The following is a 20490-nucleotide window of genomic DNA, read 5'->3' on the forward strand; positions in this document are numbered from 1 at the left end:
CTGTTTGTTTGGATATGGGCTAAAGATGGCCGCGACTGGAGAGGCGGTCACTCCGAGTGGATGGCACATTACGCATTGACACTTTATCTGTGATTTTAATAAACTACATATGATAATTATTTTCATGTTGCAGTAATAGGTTGCCTCAGCGTTCAAGGTAAGTTTCCTGATTATTGAGTAAAACAACCTGCTAGCTGTGCTCTTTCAGTTGTTTTTCTTTCAACTTCTCTGAACGTTAGCTTGCTAATGTTAGCTCACTCACTAAAGACATTCAAAGTTATTTCAAGAAATATCAGCATATTTCGTATCTCGGAGTGAAATACGACTCAAATGTGAAAGTTTTGCTCTCGTTTTATTACTATGGGAAACATTTTAAATTGGACAATTTGATCTGGGACGCTTGAAGGTGGACCAAGTGGATCGTATTATGTGAGAGAATGATGCACCGGTCAGATGCCTTTGTGTCAGGTGGACAAGTTTAAGAACACCAAGCTCTGTGTCAATATAAAATAACACACTATTGAGCTGATGTGTGATTCAGCTTCTAATCTCCCTTATCTTCATTATAAATATATTAATCAGACTTGAGATATTTGGTTTTGTTGTTGTGACTCTGTTGTGTTCATTTCTCCAAGCCGCGAGGTTTCGCGGGAACTAACCTTAACAGTTCCAAGGCTCGTGCCAGAGGTTTCTATGGTGACAGATAAAAAAGCTTTCACGCGCCTGTTAAAGTCTCTGTCAGTTTATATGCTCAATGATTTAATGTCTGTAATGACTTTTATGTCTATCTTTAAAAAAAACAATAATATCGCAAACTGACGTTACTCTTAACATATTCAGCACAGTTTTACCTGCACAGGTGAAAGCGCCTGTAAGAGAGACGCGAGTGTTGACAGTTCGCCTGGAAACTGAGCGGGTTGACCGGGTTAACCGTTTTAACGGAATCTCTCAAACGAGCAGATTATAAGACCACAACCAGACCTCAGTGCACAGTTCTCGGAGAACAAAGAGCACAGACATCGTTTTTGAAAAGTAAGTTACGTTTAGGTAACAGTCTAACGCCATTTTGAACATTAAAAGTAGTAATGTGTTTAAATTACATGAATACGTAACGTCATATATAACGTTAACTGTTAAGTTACATGTAAGTACTATGGTCGTGTCATTGTTGTAACGTTACTTTTGGAAATTCAATACCATACTGAATACTTAAGTCAAAATACAGTTGTATTACAATTATTGCAGCATGGTATTGCCACAAAACATTTTGTTTTATGATACCGATATTAGGGAGTAAAAAAGGCAGATATTCTTTGTGTATACGTTATATTATAATATAGTAACGTTACCAGTCAGAAGTTTGGACACTATTTATTTATATACAAATTTTTTGCAGTGACCACTCAAATGTGGTGTTCACACCCTTATAATGATGTGACAAAGATATTTAATGAAGGTTGGGCATTTAACAAACTTTATTATGCAAAATGAGTCTGACATCAGTGCACTGAACAGTAAATTTGGCATTTATTTAACTTTTTTTTTCAATAAAATTGACATATTGGTAAGCCCTGCTCCCTGGAAAATGTTACATTGCGACCATGCTTTTTTAAATGTGTTTGAGCCCATATAGCCTACATTTACACAGCGTTGTTCTGGTTTCCCAGTTGGTCAAGAATGTTCACAAATTAAATAATAGTAGGCATTGTTTCTTTTTTTACTAAATTCTCACCGTCTAACCCTCTACTTTCGCAGGTTACTTTATTGCCATTCACTTTGTATCATTGTTTTCACGTCTCATACTGTGGTAAAGATGCAGGAAGGATTTCACAAATGAAAGATTTCATGGCCATGAATTAAGAACTTGTTTCATTTATTAATTTGTTCCCTCATTTTAGTTAAATCATAGGTTAAGGATCAGAATTAATTAATACTTCATGTTGTTTCTATTTTAATGTACTTTTAAAGTTTAAATCGCATTAGAAGCTTAATTTGTACATTATGAATGAAGGATGCATTTATATAACGTCACTGTCACTCACAGCTGCTTGCACATGTTTTGCCTACCGGAGTGGCTGATGTACTTGCGGCAACCACATGTGATGACCCCGGGCTTGACTATTCTTTGTCCACTGTGAAAGCCGATCCGGTGATCCAAAGCACAAAGTTGATGTATTTCCTCAGCGACCAGCACGGATCACCTCTAGTAATGTCAAAGTGGATATTGTCCTTTTTTGGAAGGCAAAACAAAGTAGTTTTTATTTCACAATGAAACACACAGCATCTCCACAACATGGCGGCAGAGGCTTCACCTACAATAAAAGTTACGCCTTACTTCTTTGCTTTGCTTCGATTATTTGGGCGGTGATATGCAAATCTTCCCACACAGTGACGTAGATGTGAGGACGTGTTAGAACTAGTGCTGCAACGACGCGTCGACTTCATCGATTACGTCGACTACAAAAATATGTTGACGTGCGTGAAATGCGTCGACGCATCACACTGTTTACATCTTGCTTAATGGCATACTGGGAATGGAGGAAGTTGCATTCTATCACAAAAACAGAGACCGCTGTTATCAAAAGTATGGGAATACTTTAAACAGACGTCAAATGAAATGGCCCTTTGTACCCTTTTTAAAACCGATATGGTGTACCACGGCAGCACAACTGCGATGCACGAGCACCTCAGAGGAAAACATCCTGGCGCTCTCCGGTGTCACGATTTAACTGTTTACCGTGTGATCTGGCGACCAACTTCCTGGTTCAGGTCTCTGCTGCAGATGTGATGGAACAAACTGATGTGATATTATTAAGTGTCTAATAAAGGCAGACTTGCTCATTGCATGATTCCGATATTCTTGTAAAGATTACAAGTTATTGGTATGATCACCCGTAGCGGCTGAAGTAGGGATAAAATAAAAAATAAAGTCTGTGTTGGCACGGGTTTCGAATACGCGTTAGATTCCGTTCACATATCGCGCCTAAAATGCTCGGAAAATGCTAGTCGCACCGCTTTCTCCTTTCCAAAGCGCTCGGGCAGTTGCGCCCTTGGGTCCTCTGCCGTTGCTAAGCAACCATGACGTGCTCTCTCCATGAAGACCATTTCTTCATCTTAGCTGAGCTTTACACGTTGTTACGGGAAAGGATGAAGCTGAATGGTTAGTTCTTGTCACATGACCCGCGGTGCGCTTGCAGCTCTCTGAAAAGTTGAGATGTTTTAACTCTAACTCAATTCGGTGCGGACGCACCTGTTTTCGTGTGTGCGTCGTGACTGCATCGCTTCCATTATGAGCGCACATATCACGCGCCTACATTGGAAATAATGAACTTGAGCGCGCAAAAGATGCGATATGTGAACGGCCCCTTAAAAGACAGTGCCCCGTGAGACAACAGTCACAAACCACCGAGCTACCCCGAATCAGCTCCAGATCTCTGGAAACCATCCTAAACCATAGCAGAATCCTGACTACATTTTATGGTTTGTGATGCTAAAGAACATGTCATGATGTCTCAGACAACTGTAAATGTGTGGCTACTGTGGTTTAATTATAAGCGCTATTGTAAACTCATATTTACCATAGTAAAATAATTTTCTTTGCCTCTTTATTTTTGTATACTGTAAAAACTTCAACCACATTGGTTGAAAATGAATAAAGGTTGAAATATTATAGTAGAAGTTGTACTTATATTTTTTTATAAAGTTATCCAAAGGATTCATTAGCTAATCAAAAAAAGAACATTAATTATTTATTGTAATAAAAATAATCGTTAGAGTAGTCGACTAATCAAAAAAATAATCGTTAGATTAGTCAACAGAAAAAAATAATCGTTAGTTGCAGCTCTAGTTAGAACAAGGCGTTTTAGGAGGGCATGGACAAGTCTTAACTTTCCTAAAGAATATCTTTAGATTTGAGACTTAAGTCTTTGCAACTTTACAGATCTTCTTTATGCACCAAGAGACTGTAACGCTCCAAAGAGAAAGGAAAAACTTAAATCGCATCATATGACCTCTTTAAAGCGATTCATCCAGGTTGCCAGTAGCAAACAAGGGAGCGCACTCTGCTGAAAAAAAAAAACTATGTAATTACACCATTTACAGGCATTTTATCTGTGTTTTATATACTGTAAAAATATCGGTGGCATATTTTCGCCGATACCAATATATCTGCAACAGACATATATCGACTGATAAAATCTGCAGAATGATATATCGGTTGGGCTTAGGGATGTCCATTTTAACCAGTTACCCATTAACCCACCGTTCAGAATTTTGACCGATTAATATAATCAGTTAAATGGTTTAAAAAGTCATTTATTTATTTTCAGTAATTTATCAAAATATTTAAAAAGGTTTGTTGAATGGTTAAAATATGCTACACACATACACACGTCTTTTAGAGAGAGAAAAAACAAACATAAGTATATATTATAATAAGTCATAAGTCTTGTATAATAAGTTGGCCTAATGCCAAATGTTTACAAACATAATAATAAACTGTATACATAGCTAGGCTATTTTAGTTCCCCTCACTCCACAACAAATCCTTTCAATTAACAGTATTTAGAAAAGAACAAGAATTAAAAATAGGCCTTTCAGAAGTTATAGCAGTATAAAGGATAAGCCAAAACAAGTTAATCTAGGCTAAAACGAAACTGAAACCAAAGTTGGGTATCTCATTCGACACAAAATCAAATGTTTCCTTATTCACAATGTATTTTAATGTCAAATTATTATTTAGGCTATTATACAGCCTACTTCACTCGCGTGCCAATTTCCATGTAAAAGGAATTTTTTTGCATAACATCACGGCGGTATGGTGATAACACTTAAAGGCACAGAATTTACTACATATTTAAATTAAGCAGTGTGTTTTTTTTTTGTTTTGTTTTTTTCATATGTTTGACTGACTGTATTTTATTATGTTAATGAACAGGCTGCATTGTCAATGTAGCATAGCTTAACTGTGTGTTCGCATGTGCAATCAATTGAATTTTAAATTTTTTTTTTCTTTAACAGTGGAAGCAACTTCTCCTTTTAGTCATAAACAGTGGAAGCAACCACTTTTAGTCATAAATATAGTAAGAGTTGCAAACTGTTTGCTTTTATTTGTGTACATTCACAATAAAATCAAATAGTTTTGCTTAACATAAGCCTAAAGAAAAATAGGATGTCGCTGTCTGGTTTCCTTTTGCACAGCACAAAAATGTACTCAAACTGCGTTTTTCATTCATTTTCTTATTTATTTTTATTTATTGTATAGACATATTTATTCATAATATGTATGTGTATAGCCTAGTTTTATTATGTGTTTCCCACTTGCAGAAGTGCTGCAGGTGCATGGTGTGATATGACCATGTGAATCCTCATGTTCTGTTGTTTTTTTGCTTTATGGCATGTAAAATTATTCTCTGAGGAAACGAATGTTCGTATTTTGAATTTCTGATTTAATTTAATTCTAATTTAAAATAATCGTATTGGTTAACGGTTAATAATCAGTTAACGAGCGTTGGTTGTTGGTTAGGAAAAATAACTGAAATGAACATCCCTAGTTGTGGCTGTATTTGACATGCTCAGTGTGGCATGTTATATGTTGCTTGGCAGCTGGTCAAACAAACCTCAGCCCGTCAAATGAAATGGTCACATCAAGAAGCTGTGTGGCTACAAAGTGTATGAATTTTCAGAGAAAAAAAAAATGGGTATATGCATTTATTTAGGTGAGGTTTGTATAAGTGTTCATTTGGTGGTTTTCTTCAGGCTTTGATTGTTCATGATGGCGACGGGCGGCACACCATTTGAAGAAGGCACAGATGAGCAGGAGCTGCACAACTGGAGCATTACCAATGGAAGCTTAGATGACAGACTCAACAATATGGTATGATTAAGTGGCACTGATACTTCTGCATAACAGAATCATAAAAGTGTGGCAAGGATGTAGTATGTTTGTAGGCCAACCTGGAAGTTAGCATCACTCTGGTTCCCTCTACAAAAAGTCAGTAGGTTTCTTTCTGTTGACTTCTGGAGTAAAATAAAAGTTCATGAGACTTGGGTATTAATAACTTTTATACATTTTAAACCCTAAACATTTAGCTGACATAGACACTTTTTATTATGGATGGACACTTTTTATTTAACTTGTTTTGGACTGATGCGCTGCAACACCCACTTGGTGCCATTAAACAGCTTGAAAGATCAAAGACAATTTTTTTAGATAACTCCAACTGGATTTGTCTGAAAGAAGAAAGTAATATAAACCTAGGATGCTTTGAGGGGGAGTAATTTATGGGCTAATTTTCATTTTTTAGGTGAACTAACCCTTTAAAGACCTTATTTCAGGAATTTAAGATCCCATTAAAAAACCCTACCGAATTTTGTATGATTGAACCAAAAGGGCATTGTTTCTGGGCTTTATGACTCTTCTCTCTATATTTTAGGCTTGTGAGCTGATGTTCATTTAATGCTCAGTTGCATTAAACAGTAAAGCTTTAGCAAAACCTCATTAAACTGTGCTATCATTTATAGTTTGCAAATGTTGATACGCTATTCTCTCAGGATTGGGGAGTGCAGCAGAAGAAGGCAAACCGCTCCTCTGAGAAGAACAGGAAAAAGTTCTCTGCTGTGTCAGAGAGCCGGCTAACCAATGACATTTCTCCAGAGTCCACTCCTGGAGCAGGACGACGGAGGGCACGCACGCCCCATTCCTTCCCTTATGTGAAGTACAGCACTCAAATGTCTGTGCCTGACCAGGCTGAGCTCGACAGACTCCGGCAGGTCATAAACTTCACAGATCTAGATGAGGTGAGTGGGGCTTTACAACCAGGATCAGGTTTGTAGCACACTTTCCTGACTCATTGATTCTGGCTGAAGTTCTGGGCTTCCTACTGTTTCAAGACAGGAAGATCATTGATTTGAACTAGTTCTGAACCAAATCCTCAGAAGCAAACACTTAAACTCAAATACTCACTATCAAATAGATAACTGTCAAATTCAGGTCAGCTTTTAAATGAAATGCAAATGTCAGTGACATCATCTGGTAAACAAAAATATCACTTTTCACCCCTACAGAGAAGTATTGGCAGCGACTCTCAAGGTCGAGTCACTGCAGCCAACAATCAGAGACAGCTGTCAACTGAGTCCAAGAAACCATTCAACTTCCTGCCAATTCACCTCAACACTAATAAAAGCAAAGAGCCCACTGCATCCACTTCTTCTACACCTGGGGGCAAGGAACCCAAGAAACAGAGTCCTGGGAAAGAGCTGTTTGCCCCAGTGCCAGCAGTTGTTAAAGAGCCTTTTAGTCTAGACAGAGCCCAGCGGTTTGGATTGGAGGATGATAAAGCAGAGCTCAGCATTGACAGCAGTCAGGTAATTTCAAGTTAAATGTCTTTATAATGTCTTAATATTGTCTCTACATGGCTCCAGACTGCGACCAAAAACCAAATTTTCTGGCGCGACCACCGCGTTGCCCAACTCATAAGCTCTGCCATTTCTGTTGCATTTGAGAAACATCAAATAGCAAACTGTGCTACTTTTCAACTGTGCAGCTTGGACCGTTTATAAGCTCTGATCGCGACGCAAACAGATTTGTCCGAGCTTAAAACAGCTATACTCGGGAGCCAAAGTTGATTTCACGACACTGTTACTGAACAGATGCAACAGTGCTGCAAGATCCATTGAGAAGAGTTTAAATTCACCAAACAATGATATGGTTACTTCGAGATCTAGTTAAAATCATTCAAACTGCACAGAATTCAAGCACTTTTCGATAACTTTCAACCATTTCACACAACTATTTTCAGCACTTTAAAGCTATAAGATGGTCCAGTTTGAATGTTATTTTTTTATGGGATGAACAAAATATACTTTGTTGAGAACAAAAACTCGTGGAATATTTTAATTTACAGTTGACAAAAGTGTTCTTAACAAAAAAGAAAACGTGAAAAAAAAAAAAAAAATACTTATCCCAGTTTAGTTATTTCCCCAGTTGCATAGTTTAAATTGTGAATTGCATGCACTAAAAAGTTGACAGAATACACTTTCTGTACTTGTTTTGCACTACTACTACGGTATACTGTCCTTGTCCAGAAAGGTAATAAAAACATCAAAGTAGTCTATGTGACATCAGAGGGTCAGTTAGAATTTGTTGAAGCATCGAAAATACATTTTGGTCCAAAAATAACAAAAATTATAAGTTTATTCAGCATTGTCTTCTCTTCCGGATCACAACTAATTCTAACTGACCCTCTGATGTCACATGGACTACTTTGATGTTTTTATTACTTTTCTGGACAAGGACAGTGTACCGTAAATACATTTTCAATGAAGGGACAGAAAGCTCTCGGACTAAAAGGAAAATATCTTAAACTGTGTTCCGAAGATAAACAGAGGTCTTACGGGATTGTAATGACATGATGGTGAGTCATTAATGACATCATTTTAATTTTTGGGTGATCTTACCCTTTAACTCAAGCTTAATGCTTTACTGTCAAATCTTTATAAACAAATAAGAAATGAAGATGAAATATTATTAGTAACTGCACTTATTAATGCAAAACAATGGTAATATTATGATTAAATTATCTTTATTTTGAATACCCCCACAGACCACCCCCAGCGCTACCAAATCTGCTCCTGGCACCACCATCTGCAGAACTTAGTGCCGCTGGTGCAACTCCTCACAAATGTTACATTTATGCATGTAGCAGACGCTTTTATCCAAAGTGACTTAGAGGGCCCTATTTTAATGGTCTAAATGCAAAGTGTAGATCATCTACGGGACAAGCTGGAATCCACCAAAGCTCCGTGCGATGAGTCCGTTAATATATATGTGTGTGTATTGACACGTTTGTTCAATTAATTAGCCAATTTCATTCATCATAAGTATTAATAGGCTGAATTGCAAATAGGTAGCCTAATTCTAATAGACGCAATGAATATCCATCATTACATTTTTATATTTATATAGCGTACACAATAATATTCTTTTAAACTGTAATCCTTTTGTATCTATGTAAATATTGCGCCATTGACGTTAGACTTTAGACCAGCTTTGAGTTGGTCTATGGCGCAGTCTATTTTCAGCTCCTTAAAATAGCAATGCACCTGAACACACCTCTTTTTTAGCCCAGCATGCCCATGGGCGCAAGAAAATGGCCGCAAATGCATTTGCCAATTAAAACAACGTGGCGCTGGATGGGAAAATGCGAATGCGCTGGACTGAAACTAGCAAACACACTTGCGCTGCGTCTTGCGTTGCATTGCGCAGGGTGCTTGATAGGGCCCACAGTGCATTCAGGCTAACATTTTTTTTCCCCCTGGGAATCAAACCCACAACATTGCACTGGTAACGCAAAGGTCTACCACCTGAGCCACAGGAACATATGAGGAAATGTTAGTCTGGAGCCCTGTCTCTAGGTGTGTGCATGTGCATTTATCATTAGGTGTGTTTACATGGACCATTGTATTCCAAATTCTTATCAGTTTGACAGGACATGTAAACATTTGATCAAAGATAAAACCAAAACTGGAAAGTTTTGCACATGTGATGTATGATACACAAAACAATGTGATGTTGTTGTTTTTGTTGTTGTTGAATGTAACAAATTAATGTTTTCAGTCTAAAATTCTCTTTCCACTCTTTTAACTTTGATTTTGATGTCGCGATGAACAGTTAACATGTTTAGAAGGATAACAATGAATTCTATTTTGTTGGAATTTCATCAAAAAGTTGATTTCACTAATTCCATTCAAAAAGTGAAACGTGTGTATTATATCCATTCATTACACACAGACTGATATGTTTCAAATGTTTATTCCTTTTAATTTTGATGTTTATAACATACAACTAAGGAAAATCCCAAATTAATATAAATAAAGGGCATATTAAACCTGCAGTGCATATATTTGCTAACTGAATCGCAGCTTTTGTGAATTCACAACAGCATTATTATTCATTGTAGTTTCTAAATAATTGTAATATTTCATGCAGCCTTGAATGGTCTAATAGCCTAATGCTTTTCATGGATTCTTGTCCATGGAATGTGCCACTTACGGTATTTTGCTGATTAATAGACACAGACAAAATGCAATTGATTTATTTTTTTATGATCAAGAACTCAAATTTATTAAAAGAAACCTGAACGCCCTACTTGTGACACATAAATGCGCTCATTAACCTGATCACTTTGTAAGGTATTTATGTAAATGCTATTTACACTTTCGATGCACCATTAACAGTCTAGATTCAATTTAAAAACTTTTTTATTTTTTTTTAACCTCTACAAGTCTCTTCTCCCTCATCAGTCTGAAACTGTCAATCATCACGTATTATTAATGTGAACAATTATTACACTGCCTATACAAAATAAGAAGGCTGTTTGTAAAAGACTTAAGAATGATCTTCTTTTAAATATTAAAAGCAGATGGCACAAATTCACTGTGTTCATTAGAACATTCCCTCCTGTTGTTGCGGAGCAAAAACTGGAGCACAGATGTGTCAGTGTGCACTCAGAATTTAGGCCAGTTTAAAAATATGCCACTGTCCGTGTGAGAGCTCTTCCTCGGTCTCTTTCTCTGCTCTTCTCTGTCTCTCTTTCCACCTCCTGTTATCTTTTCAATCTATTTCTCAGTCTTTTTGCCTTTCTATTTGATTGTTTTATTTCCTTTTCTGCCTGTGCACCTCTGTTCACTCACACAGTTTCTTCATTCAGGTGGTCAGCAAACTGGTGCAAATTCGTGAATACATCGGGAAGGCCACATCCATGAGAGACGACCTGGTGGAAAAGAACGATGTACCTGCAAATGTGGAACGGCTCTCCCTTCTTATCACTCACTTGAAAGAACAGGAGAAGTCTTACCTGCGTTTTCTTCAGAAGATGCTGGTCAGTATTTCTCTCTCAGGTCTTTAGAAAGTTGTTATTGTGTTTTATATGCACTTTTATGACATTTATACACAACTACTTTTCTTTCTTTTGTTTATTTTGTAATTTTGTACATTGCTCAGATGAATATAACAACAATTTCAGGATTGTACTGTAGGATTTTCAGTGGTTGATGATATTGTAAATATACATCTGACATACTTAAGAAATGGTCATGCAAATTATCTTAATCTTCTTATAGTTCTTATTATCTCTGCTTTTTAAGATGGAAACATTATTTGTGAATTACTAAACTGCAACACTGTTCAAGGACTCGTGACTACTGCCTAAATATCCAAAATAGGACTTTCTGTGTTTATGCTAGGGCTAGGCAATATATATTAAAAAAATTATATCTCGATATTGTATACAATATTCAATATATATGAAGTAGTGCAAAACAAGTACAGAAAGTGCATTCTGTCAACTTTTTAGTGCATGCAATTCACAATTTAATCTATTTAATCTAAGTATTTTATAAAAAAAAAAAAAAAGTTTTTTTTTTTTTATTTTTTTACTAAGAACATAAGTCTGTCTGTCTGTCTGTGGTTTTAAGAGGAGCTCTGTGACATGAAACTATGTTCCCACTGACACTTAAAAACCCTCTTAGATGGAGAGCTAGTTGCTGAAGCTCATAGCTATCTCTTATATATTAATTAATACCAAAGACTTTTGCACTCTCTCTGTCTATATTATGAAAACTGGTAAATATAACCGTGAAATTCCTAAATAGTAATTCCAAATGGCCATAGTCTATGCATCTCTATTCAAACATCAGCGGTTGGGTAAGTGCATTTATTCAGCGATCACAATCTCATTGTATCAATCTCATTTCATTGTAACGGCAAAGCTCTGATTGGGGGATTGGCAACCGCACTCATGAAAGCTCTCGTAGTAGAGGCGTGTAGAGCAGTCCGCAGTTACATGTTCCTTTTTTGAACGTTCGGCACGTTCTTTTAGGAAAGTATGCTTGAATTTGAAATATTTGATATTCCAGATATTTTCTAATTTTACATCGTCGTCAAAATTATATATTTATATATATTATCGCTAATATCCAATATATTGCCCAGCCCTAGTTTATGCTTGTGATTGTTTAACAGTGTAACACAGACAGGTGTGATTTCTTAGACCTCTATTACAAGTAAATTTGTCAGCTAGAGGTTTTTTATTTGTGGTTTTCTTAAAAAAAAAAGAAAATGTGAAAGAGGTTATTAAAACTCAACAAGTATGTAAATATCAGTCATGAGTTAAACAACTAAATTTGTACATAAATCAGAGGGCCATCAGAGTGCTGCCACAGTATATTAGCTGCAAAAACAAGATGATGACAAAGTGTGGGGAAAATTGCAGGTTATATAGCTCAGTGTTTGCATTTTCTAGTTTGAGAAATATGGAACCTTGACAGAATGACAGAAAGCAGAAGCATATCTAGTTTGACATTGATTTCTGTCATTTTGTTATGTCATGAGAGAAGAAAGGATGTTAGATTGATTGTTGTTCAGTCTGTTAAAATTATTTAATGCACAATGAACAAATATCTGTTATCAAGTGTTTGTATTAAATAGCATTCACAAACATTAATGAATGTTGTTCATTAAGAGGTGTTTCAAAGATGGCCGCCGAGTGACATGACTTGACTTAAGGCTAATTTATACTTCTACGTCGGACCTACGCCATAGCCTTTACACCGCAAGGCTATGCGGCAGTTTTTATTTATACTTCTGCAACGTTGTCCGCATCGACATGCAGTACACATGCAAACCGCTAGTCTGCAGTGTCCACAGGCATGTTGCTTGTGTAACATCGCAGACCACGGCAAAAGCCAAAGAAGCAGCAGCTAGTCAGAGAAGCATTATAGCAGTGATGGTGGCAAATAAATATTAAGTCATTACAAAAGTAGAAAACAGTGGAACAGGAGAAGATGGCATTTTTTCCATCTCCTCAAGGACTTGTACCACGGCAGATCAACATTGTTGGTCGCGGACAACTAGTGATGTATAATGCTATGTAGTATAATAAATAAGACACTTGTTATTTGCTTTGTTTTATTTTATATAAGAAGGTATAACATTAAAATATATTAAAATGCACATAAAAACACTAAAACTTAAGTACATTTGGAGAGAGGGGTTCTTGCATACCAATCACAGCCCTTGTGGTCCGCAAAGTATTGACACGCTGTTATATTTTTGTAGTGGTGCACGTCAGGCAACGCTGTACTACACATAACCTATGGCGTAGCTACGGCTACATTCGACACAGAAATATAAATTGGGCTTTAAAAGGACTTTGGTATTATTTGGACTTTGGACTTGTTTTATTTCTATCTGACATTCAAATTAAAATATGGGATAATATTAATAACAGAAGCTCTGAATATAAAAAAATATAATCGAAACTTACCTGCTTGAACTTGATCGGGGTGTTTTGTTAGTTTCATGTGTTTCCTACTCTTGAGGTCGCCTCTGCTTTTATGAAGAGATTGCCAGGTTTTCACAACAAGGGGTCCTCCGTTAAAAATTGTGTTCCGGGGTTAAAGTGCACGTGTTTTGGCATGGTTCCGCTGGTGAAATTCACATTCCAGGAGCTAAATATCACATATTTGGGGTCGTTTTTCAACCCGCAGACATGAAAAATAACCCGTTACTACAGTGTTAATGTACCCCAGTTCCACGGGAAAACCCCGGACTTGGCAAGACTGGAAGAGGATAGTTTTCGGATAGTGCTTCAAGAAACCGGGTTGACCGGGTCCTCAGTACCAATGGTACTTAAGAAAACCTGGTACCGTAACGGTTTTTAACCGACTTGGTACCGAAATACCAGGGATAAATGGCTCTTGCGCCTGGCGCAAATCTAAAATGGGTTGGTCTGAAGTAGCTTCATTATTCATAGGTGTGGTTTGGGCGTAACGTGAAATAAACCAATCAGAGCGTCATCCAACATTCCCTTTAAAAGCAGGTGCGCAAGTTCCATTATGGATTGCTATTATTATGGCGTATTTACCAGGCGCACGCCAGGAGCGGTTCACAGCCGAGGAGACTGATGTTCTTGTAAGAGCAGTGAAAGACAGAGAAGTTGTGTTGTATGGGGATGGGAGAATAATTAGCCTGAATAATTTGTAAGCTAGATTTATGCCTATTTTTTTCACATCTTCGTGTCACACCACAATGATTTCCGTCATCTCATGTGTTAATATTTTTTTAGTGTAACAATTTATGATTTGCAAAAATAACTGTTGCATCTGTGTAGATTACATGAGCAAAGTGTATGCGCGTTGTGCACGCTATACATTATGGCCAAGCATGCGCCCTTAAAATAGCATAATGAACAACGCGCAATGCGCCACTGACTTTAGACTAGTTTTTTTCTGGTCAGTGGCGCAATTGTTTAATGGAACAGCAAAATAGCACCAGGGATTGTTTGCGCCGGAACACGCCTCCTTTTTTGCGCTGAACCACCCAGGGAGCGCAAGTTCATTCACTAGTTTAGCGCGCTTTGCGTGGGTGCATAATAGGAATGACACATGCGTCGGTGTACAAAGTCAATTGCGCTGGGTGCAAGATAGGGCCCTGAGTGTTATCCACACAAAATTGTTGAAGCTAATAATTGCACATTTTATTTGGATTTTTTTCTTTAAAATACATTAACACATTAACTACAAAACAATTAGAGTAATTGTGATTAATTCTAGATCTATTGTCAGATTGCACAAAACTTATCAGCAGTCTCTCAGTAACCTGAATCATACCACAGATATTCCGTGTTAGGCTTTGTTTTTAGTGGCATAGGCTTGATAAATGTAACTCAAATCTAGGGCAGCATGTCGTCTTTCTTCCCCCTCAGCTTGTTTTTGCACTTAAATGTGACCTTGCTCGCTCTGTGCATACATTTTTGAGTGTAAAGCTCAATGAAAAATGTATATTGTCCAGGTTCTTTGTGTTGAGCTGTTGCCTTTGTTTGGTTTACTCCTTTGTTTAAATACCCAATTGTAGCAGTATTTGCAAGTGTGTGCAGCTTCTAAATTGGGTCTGTTCTGAGCCCTGCCCCTCCTCCCTACGCTTTACAGGCGAGGGAAAATGAGGATGATGATGAAGGTGCCACAGTGGACTCTGCAGTGGGTTCAGGCTCAGTGGCCGAGAGCACATCTCTGAACCTGGAGCCACGCTCTGAAGCCTCCAGTGCCACTGTGAGTACTCAAGGCCCCTTCTCTTGTCATGCCTGAACAGAAAATTAATCAGGATGCAACAGGCATGCAAGTTGGAATCTAGAGTTCATACTTTGTAAGCGTAGTTGGCTACACGGATTGCTGATTCCTCTTAACAGATAGGAAATTTGTTTTATAGTTATTCATTTTTCTGGTTTGACCTGTTTTTCTAGTTTGTCATTGAAGGTCATTGGTGTAGTCTTTTATAACTGACTCTTTTGCTGGTGTTTTTTTACTCCACCCCAAAATGAACATTTTGTCATTAATCACTTAACCCCATGTTGTTCCAAACCCGTAAAAGCTTCGTTAGTCTTTATAACTCAATTTAAGATATTTTGGATGAAAACGGGGAGGCTTGTGACAGTCCCATTGACTGCAAAGTAAATTAAACTGTCAAAGCACAGAAAAGTATGAAAGACTTCGTCGGAATAGTCCCATCTGCCATCAGTGGTTTAATCTGAATTTAATGAAGTGACGAGAACACAACAATGATTTTATCAAACAATTCGTCTCTATGTCAGCATAGCGCCATTTTGCAGAATATCCACTGGACACAAATAGCATATGCTATTCTGTGTCAGCCGCGCCAAATGTAAAATATTTCAGATATTAAATGGAATGATACAATAACGTTATTAATTGGTTTATGGGCATTTTCTATGCTGTTCGGAACTATAAAATTTGATTTTGTTTCTGGTTCTGTTCCTGTCAAAATTTAGTTTGTTTGTTAGTTTGTTTCCTTTTTCATTTTCGTTCCTTGAACCCTCAAGGTTCAGAGCCCTACTTGGAATTGTATAGTTTGTTTTAGGATGAATCGACCAAAAGCCTCACAAGGGGAAAAAAAGTGCTTTAGAGTTTTATTATTTGTCCATGACCGACTATTTTGGGGTTCAGAACTTGTAGAACAGCTAATTCTGTGCATTTATAACTGCTTCACCAAATGTCTTTAAATTGTGTGATGTGATTATGCACCACAGGCTCAACAATACGTGTATTTCCTGCTAACCTGTGGCTGGTTTCATAAGCTAGTTCTTTTCTTTTCAGTAACATAAAAGGGTTGCAGTAATTTGCATCTGAAAAATGTTCCCCTTGTAACTAAACTACTTATCAATTCTTGTATACTTTCTTATATACGTTCTTGAAAGTGACAGTTGAGTCGGCTGGCCTGAATAGGGTGACCACCCGTCCCGCGTAGCGTGTGCGCGCACAGCGTTTGAAGCCCAATTTATGCGTCCCACAAATTGAGACTGTGTCACGCACAATCAATGCTTGCTCAAAGAAAAGTTGGTCGCTCATCTATATCTGGAGTCATCAACCCGCCGATCGCGGTCGACAAGTCGATCTTGGAAGCATTTTAAGTCGATCGCGAAGATTTTCCAAAATCTGAGAAAGAAAGGTGCGAGCCTCCGGTGCGAGTTGGGAGGTGCGAGCCTCCGCTGACTGCTTTTTTTTTGTTTTAGACCAGATCATACAACTGATTTAGACGCGGGTGCCGGTGTGATGAGGTGTACTAATATCTGTCTGCTCGGGCATGATTGTTTTAGGCCTGTAATTGATTGATTATTGAGGTAATAGGGATGGCACCGTTTCTGTTGATGCATGCGCATTCTGGCTTCCCAAACATTACAAAAACATGAGAAAAAAAGAAAAAAAACCCTGGACAAATCATTCACTCTTGTTCAACAAGAATGCTGTATATGAGCAGTAATTTATTCTTAAAGTGAATAAATTGTAATGAAAAATGAATACAATTAAATAGCTAAAGTAAATCGTAAGTTGAAGTGCATTTGTCGATTCTGTCATAAGCATACAGTACATTAGCAATTACACATGTTTAGGGGAATAGGGCATTATTAATATACCATGTAAGGTGGTATGTGCTAGAAATAATGGGTAAACCACTATCAGTGAGTCTGCCCATGGGGTGGGAGCAACACCGCGCAAGGCAGTGTCCCACATTGCCCCTCAGAAACATACCCCTTGTCCCCACTTGGGCTTATTAGCAGGTGGTCACCCTAGGCCTGAAACTTTCTTACACCATGGGCCTTGGTCAGCAGGGATCCTTATTGTTGAGCTCAGGCATTAGCTGACTGTAATGTCTCTAACAACCTGCAACCTCAGCATGTTTTTGTTTTTACATAGTTCCACAGGTTGATACTAGTAATTTCTCTTCATGATTTTTTTTTTCTCTATCCTTCTCAGGGCCATGGTGTGTGTGGAGAACAGAAAGAAGAGCTAGAGAACATGAGAAAGCAGCATGATCTACTAAAAAAGATGCTAGAACAGCAGGAACAACTCCGAGCACTACAAGGCCGTCAGGTGGCACTGCTGGCCATGCAGCAAAGCGCTGAACAAGCCATAGCAGTGATGGATGACACTGGTGCGGGAAAAGATTAACTTCATGCTGCTTGAAGTTAGAATTGTTTCCATTATTTTTGACATCGTTTTTGCATTACAGTTGTTACAGAGACTACTGGAAGTGTGTCTGGAAGGAGCATTACCTCAGAGCTCAATGATGAACTCAACGATCTTATCCAGCGCTTTCATAACCAACTGCATGATTCTCAGGTACACACACACACACACACCTAAGCCTGATTTTTATTTATTTAAATTGATGTGTAATTTAGTTTGATTGGAACTCAACAGACAAAAGTATGTTAATATGTGAAATATGAATTTTTTGTGCTCTAGGCTTTTAAAATCTCTTATGGTAAATATTAGTTATAGAATAATGTTATATGTAAAAAGAGAGAGAGAGTGACTGCATTGCAGTTTGACATTTCAACATCTGTTATTGAAAGCAATTGTTGAATGACGTGGTTCCATTCTTTGGACAGACAAAAGTTCTGTTGTCCTAGCTAAATAATGTAACCACATCACATGGCGTAGCATTCAATTTAATGTTTAACTACTGTTACATAAAAAAAAAAAAAAAAAATTCTCTGTTCCTTAATAAAACAAAACCTAACAACTAAATAAAAAAAAATTTCTCTCAGTCTCAGACGGTCCCTGACAACCGACGACAGGCAGAATGTCTCTCTCATTCAAGAGAGGTGTGCCGATCACGCACTACCCGTAATTCCAGGAGTCAGTTGCCCTCCTCTGCCCCACTAACTACTGCATCAACATCCTCCAGCACTAAACTCACCAAACTGCAGGAACTACAGGACAAAAAGCAGACCATGGACAAGATCCTTCAGGAACTACACTCCCTTAGAGACCAGACCCTTAACAACAGTTCATGTAAGCCCCCTCACAAAGCAAATGTTGCTACTATGAGCCTTTCTATTTTTAATAAGCCCCTTCTCTTTAGATGATCTGTAAATCTGTTGTTATGTTAAATGCTTTTGATGCAGTTGTGTGAAAGTACTGTTACTGAATAAATAATGTATTTGTGTTTCTTCAGGTCAGAGTGTCAGTCAGCGTGGGACACGCATGGGCATGTCAGAGCGTCCCTATGTATTGGGTAGAGAGGGAAATGGACCACGTCCAGTGAGGCAGAACTCTTCCTCATCTTACACGCATATAGATGATAACCACCCTGCTGATAAACTCAGGTTTCTTTATTAATCTTATTTGATGGATGAACAGATTTTTTTTTGGTTTTTGTTTTTTGGTAATTTTTAGTAATGCAGCATATTTTATTTCTGTTTTGTCACTTAATGCAGGAAACTTAAGGAGGTGCACAAGCGTTTGAATGAACTAAGAGAGCTTGTTCAGTATTATGAACAGACATCAGATATGGTGGTGGACACAGTAAATGAGAATTTGAAGGAAGATGATGATGAAACAGAGGACGGTTCACTTTTTGAGGCCATGTTTGATTCAGAGCAGGAGAACCATGAACCAGTCACTAACATCAGGTACAGAGTAGTCACTTGAGTACAAGACTTGTGTGCACACTATTGAAAGTTTGATGGACAAGAGCATAATCATTTAAATACTGTTTTGGAAGTGTTAGCTACAAAATGTAAACGTTTATGTGTTAACATGAGACTGTGTGAGAATTTTAGAATGGTCCATTTGGCAATACCAGAGTACTAGAGTGACTAGGCCTGGGTTGACGGTTAAAGTCAAAACGCGGTGCTGGAATTTTATATGAACCGACAGTCTTCAGAAATGTTTGTGTAATTTTCATTTCATCTTTCATATAATTCCCGATAGCTTTCATGAACGCAGTGCTGCTTTGTATACAGCTTTTACCAGGAAACTGCTATTTCTACTGCTCCAAAAACACCTCCTGTTGGCAGTAGGGATATGCCGGTATCAAATTTTCATGTTGTGATTAATTGCTTGTGCTTTTATCACAGCAACACGGTATTATCACAATATTGAAATTTAATAGCAAAAAAGTGTTGTCATAGTACAGTATAACAGGTTTAATACCTTTCTTCTTATAGCAAAAATAACCAGACATTTAAATAGCCTACAATAAAACAATACACAAAAAAGGTATCATTAAAAATGTTATACCGATTAAAGTGCAAAAGAATGATAAAGACCAACAGGTATCACTTTACAATAAAATCTCATTAGTTAACCTTAGTTGAAGCATTAACATTCACAATGAGCAATAGCTACGTTTGCTACAGAAATTATTAATCTTTGTAAAAAAGAAAAAAAAAAATACAACTCTTAGCTGTCATGTTCATAATCTTTTCTTGCTAAAATAATGATGCAGTGCATCTGATATAAATGCAGAGCCGTTTCACCCGGCTTTTGTGAGCGCACAAGATCTTGCGATATTACTCCTTGAGGAGTATCTTGCGATATCTGTAAAAAGTTGATTTTGTGGTAAAACCTTTGATAGTGCAAGCATTATATTGTTCAGTCTTTTATTGCATGTGCAGTTTGTTTGGGTTTCATTTTGGAACACATATAAGGTCTGACGCGCTTTGTGTTACACTGTTATCATTTACAAACATGGAGTGTGTCTGCATCTCAGCAGCTCAGTCCACCAGCTCTTCCTCTGCATATGCTGTGAGTTTGGGTTGTTTAAAGGGTTAGTTCACCCGAAAATGAAAATTATGTCATTAATAATAGAGGTGCTCCGATCACGATCGGCCGATCGTTATGCGCATCTCGTCAGTAAAGCCGGTTTTCTAATCAGCTGTTAATTCCATCAGGTGCGTGATTTCACATAGAGCAGCTGTTACTACACAGAGCCGTTGTTAATAGAGAAGATGCGCAAATCACGTTAATTTTCAGCGTTTATTGGCCCATCTTCTCAGTTAACAACGGCTCTGTGTAGTAACAGCTGCTCTATGTGAAATCACACACCTGATGGAATTAACCGCTGATTAGAAAACCGGCTTTACTGACGAGATGCGCATTAACGATCGGACGATCGTGATCGGAGCA

General features: G+C 37.7%; 1 protein-coding gene across 8 annotated transcripts in view; it reads left to right on the forward strand.

The window, feature by feature from the left end:
* Positions 1-20490, forward strand: part of pcm1 (pericentriolar material 1) — a 38256-nt gene continuing 17766 nt past the window's right edge. For 2 of the 8 annotated variants that reach the window (XM_052545155.1, XM_052545156.1), the window contains exons 1-11: positions 10-157; positions 5758-5875; positions 6553-6798; positions 7066-7365; positions 10710-10880; positions 14989-15108; positions 17329-17506; positions 17585-17694; positions 18126-18372; positions 18536-18686; positions 18798-18992. In XM_052545155.1, coding sequence (XP_052401115.1) covers positions 5771-5875; positions 6553-6798; positions 7066-7365; positions 10710-10880; positions 14989-15108; positions 17329-17506; positions 17585-17694; positions 18126-18372; positions 18536-18686; positions 18798-18992 — 1823 coding nt within the window. In that variant the 5' untranslated portion in view covers positions 10-157; positions 5758-5770. Of the gene's footprint in view, positions 158-5757; positions 5876-6552; positions 6799-7065; positions 7366-10709; positions 10881-14988; positions 15109-17328; positions 17507-17584; positions 17695-18125; positions 18373-18535; positions 18687-18797; positions 18993-20490 lie in introns of all 8 variants that reach the window. The other 6 variants (XM_052545157.1, XM_052545159.1, XM_052545158.1 and 3 more) reach the window with 6 other exon arrangements.

The sequence above is a fragment of the Carassius gibelio genome, chromosome B1 (assembly GCF_023724105.1).
Source record: "Carassius gibelio isolate Cgi1373 ecotype wild population from Czech Republic chromosome B1, carGib1.2-hapl.c, whole genome shotgun sequence".
Taxonomy (NCBI): Eukaryota; Metazoa; Chordata; class Actinopteri; order Cypriniformes; family Cyprinidae; genus Carassius; species Carassius gibelio.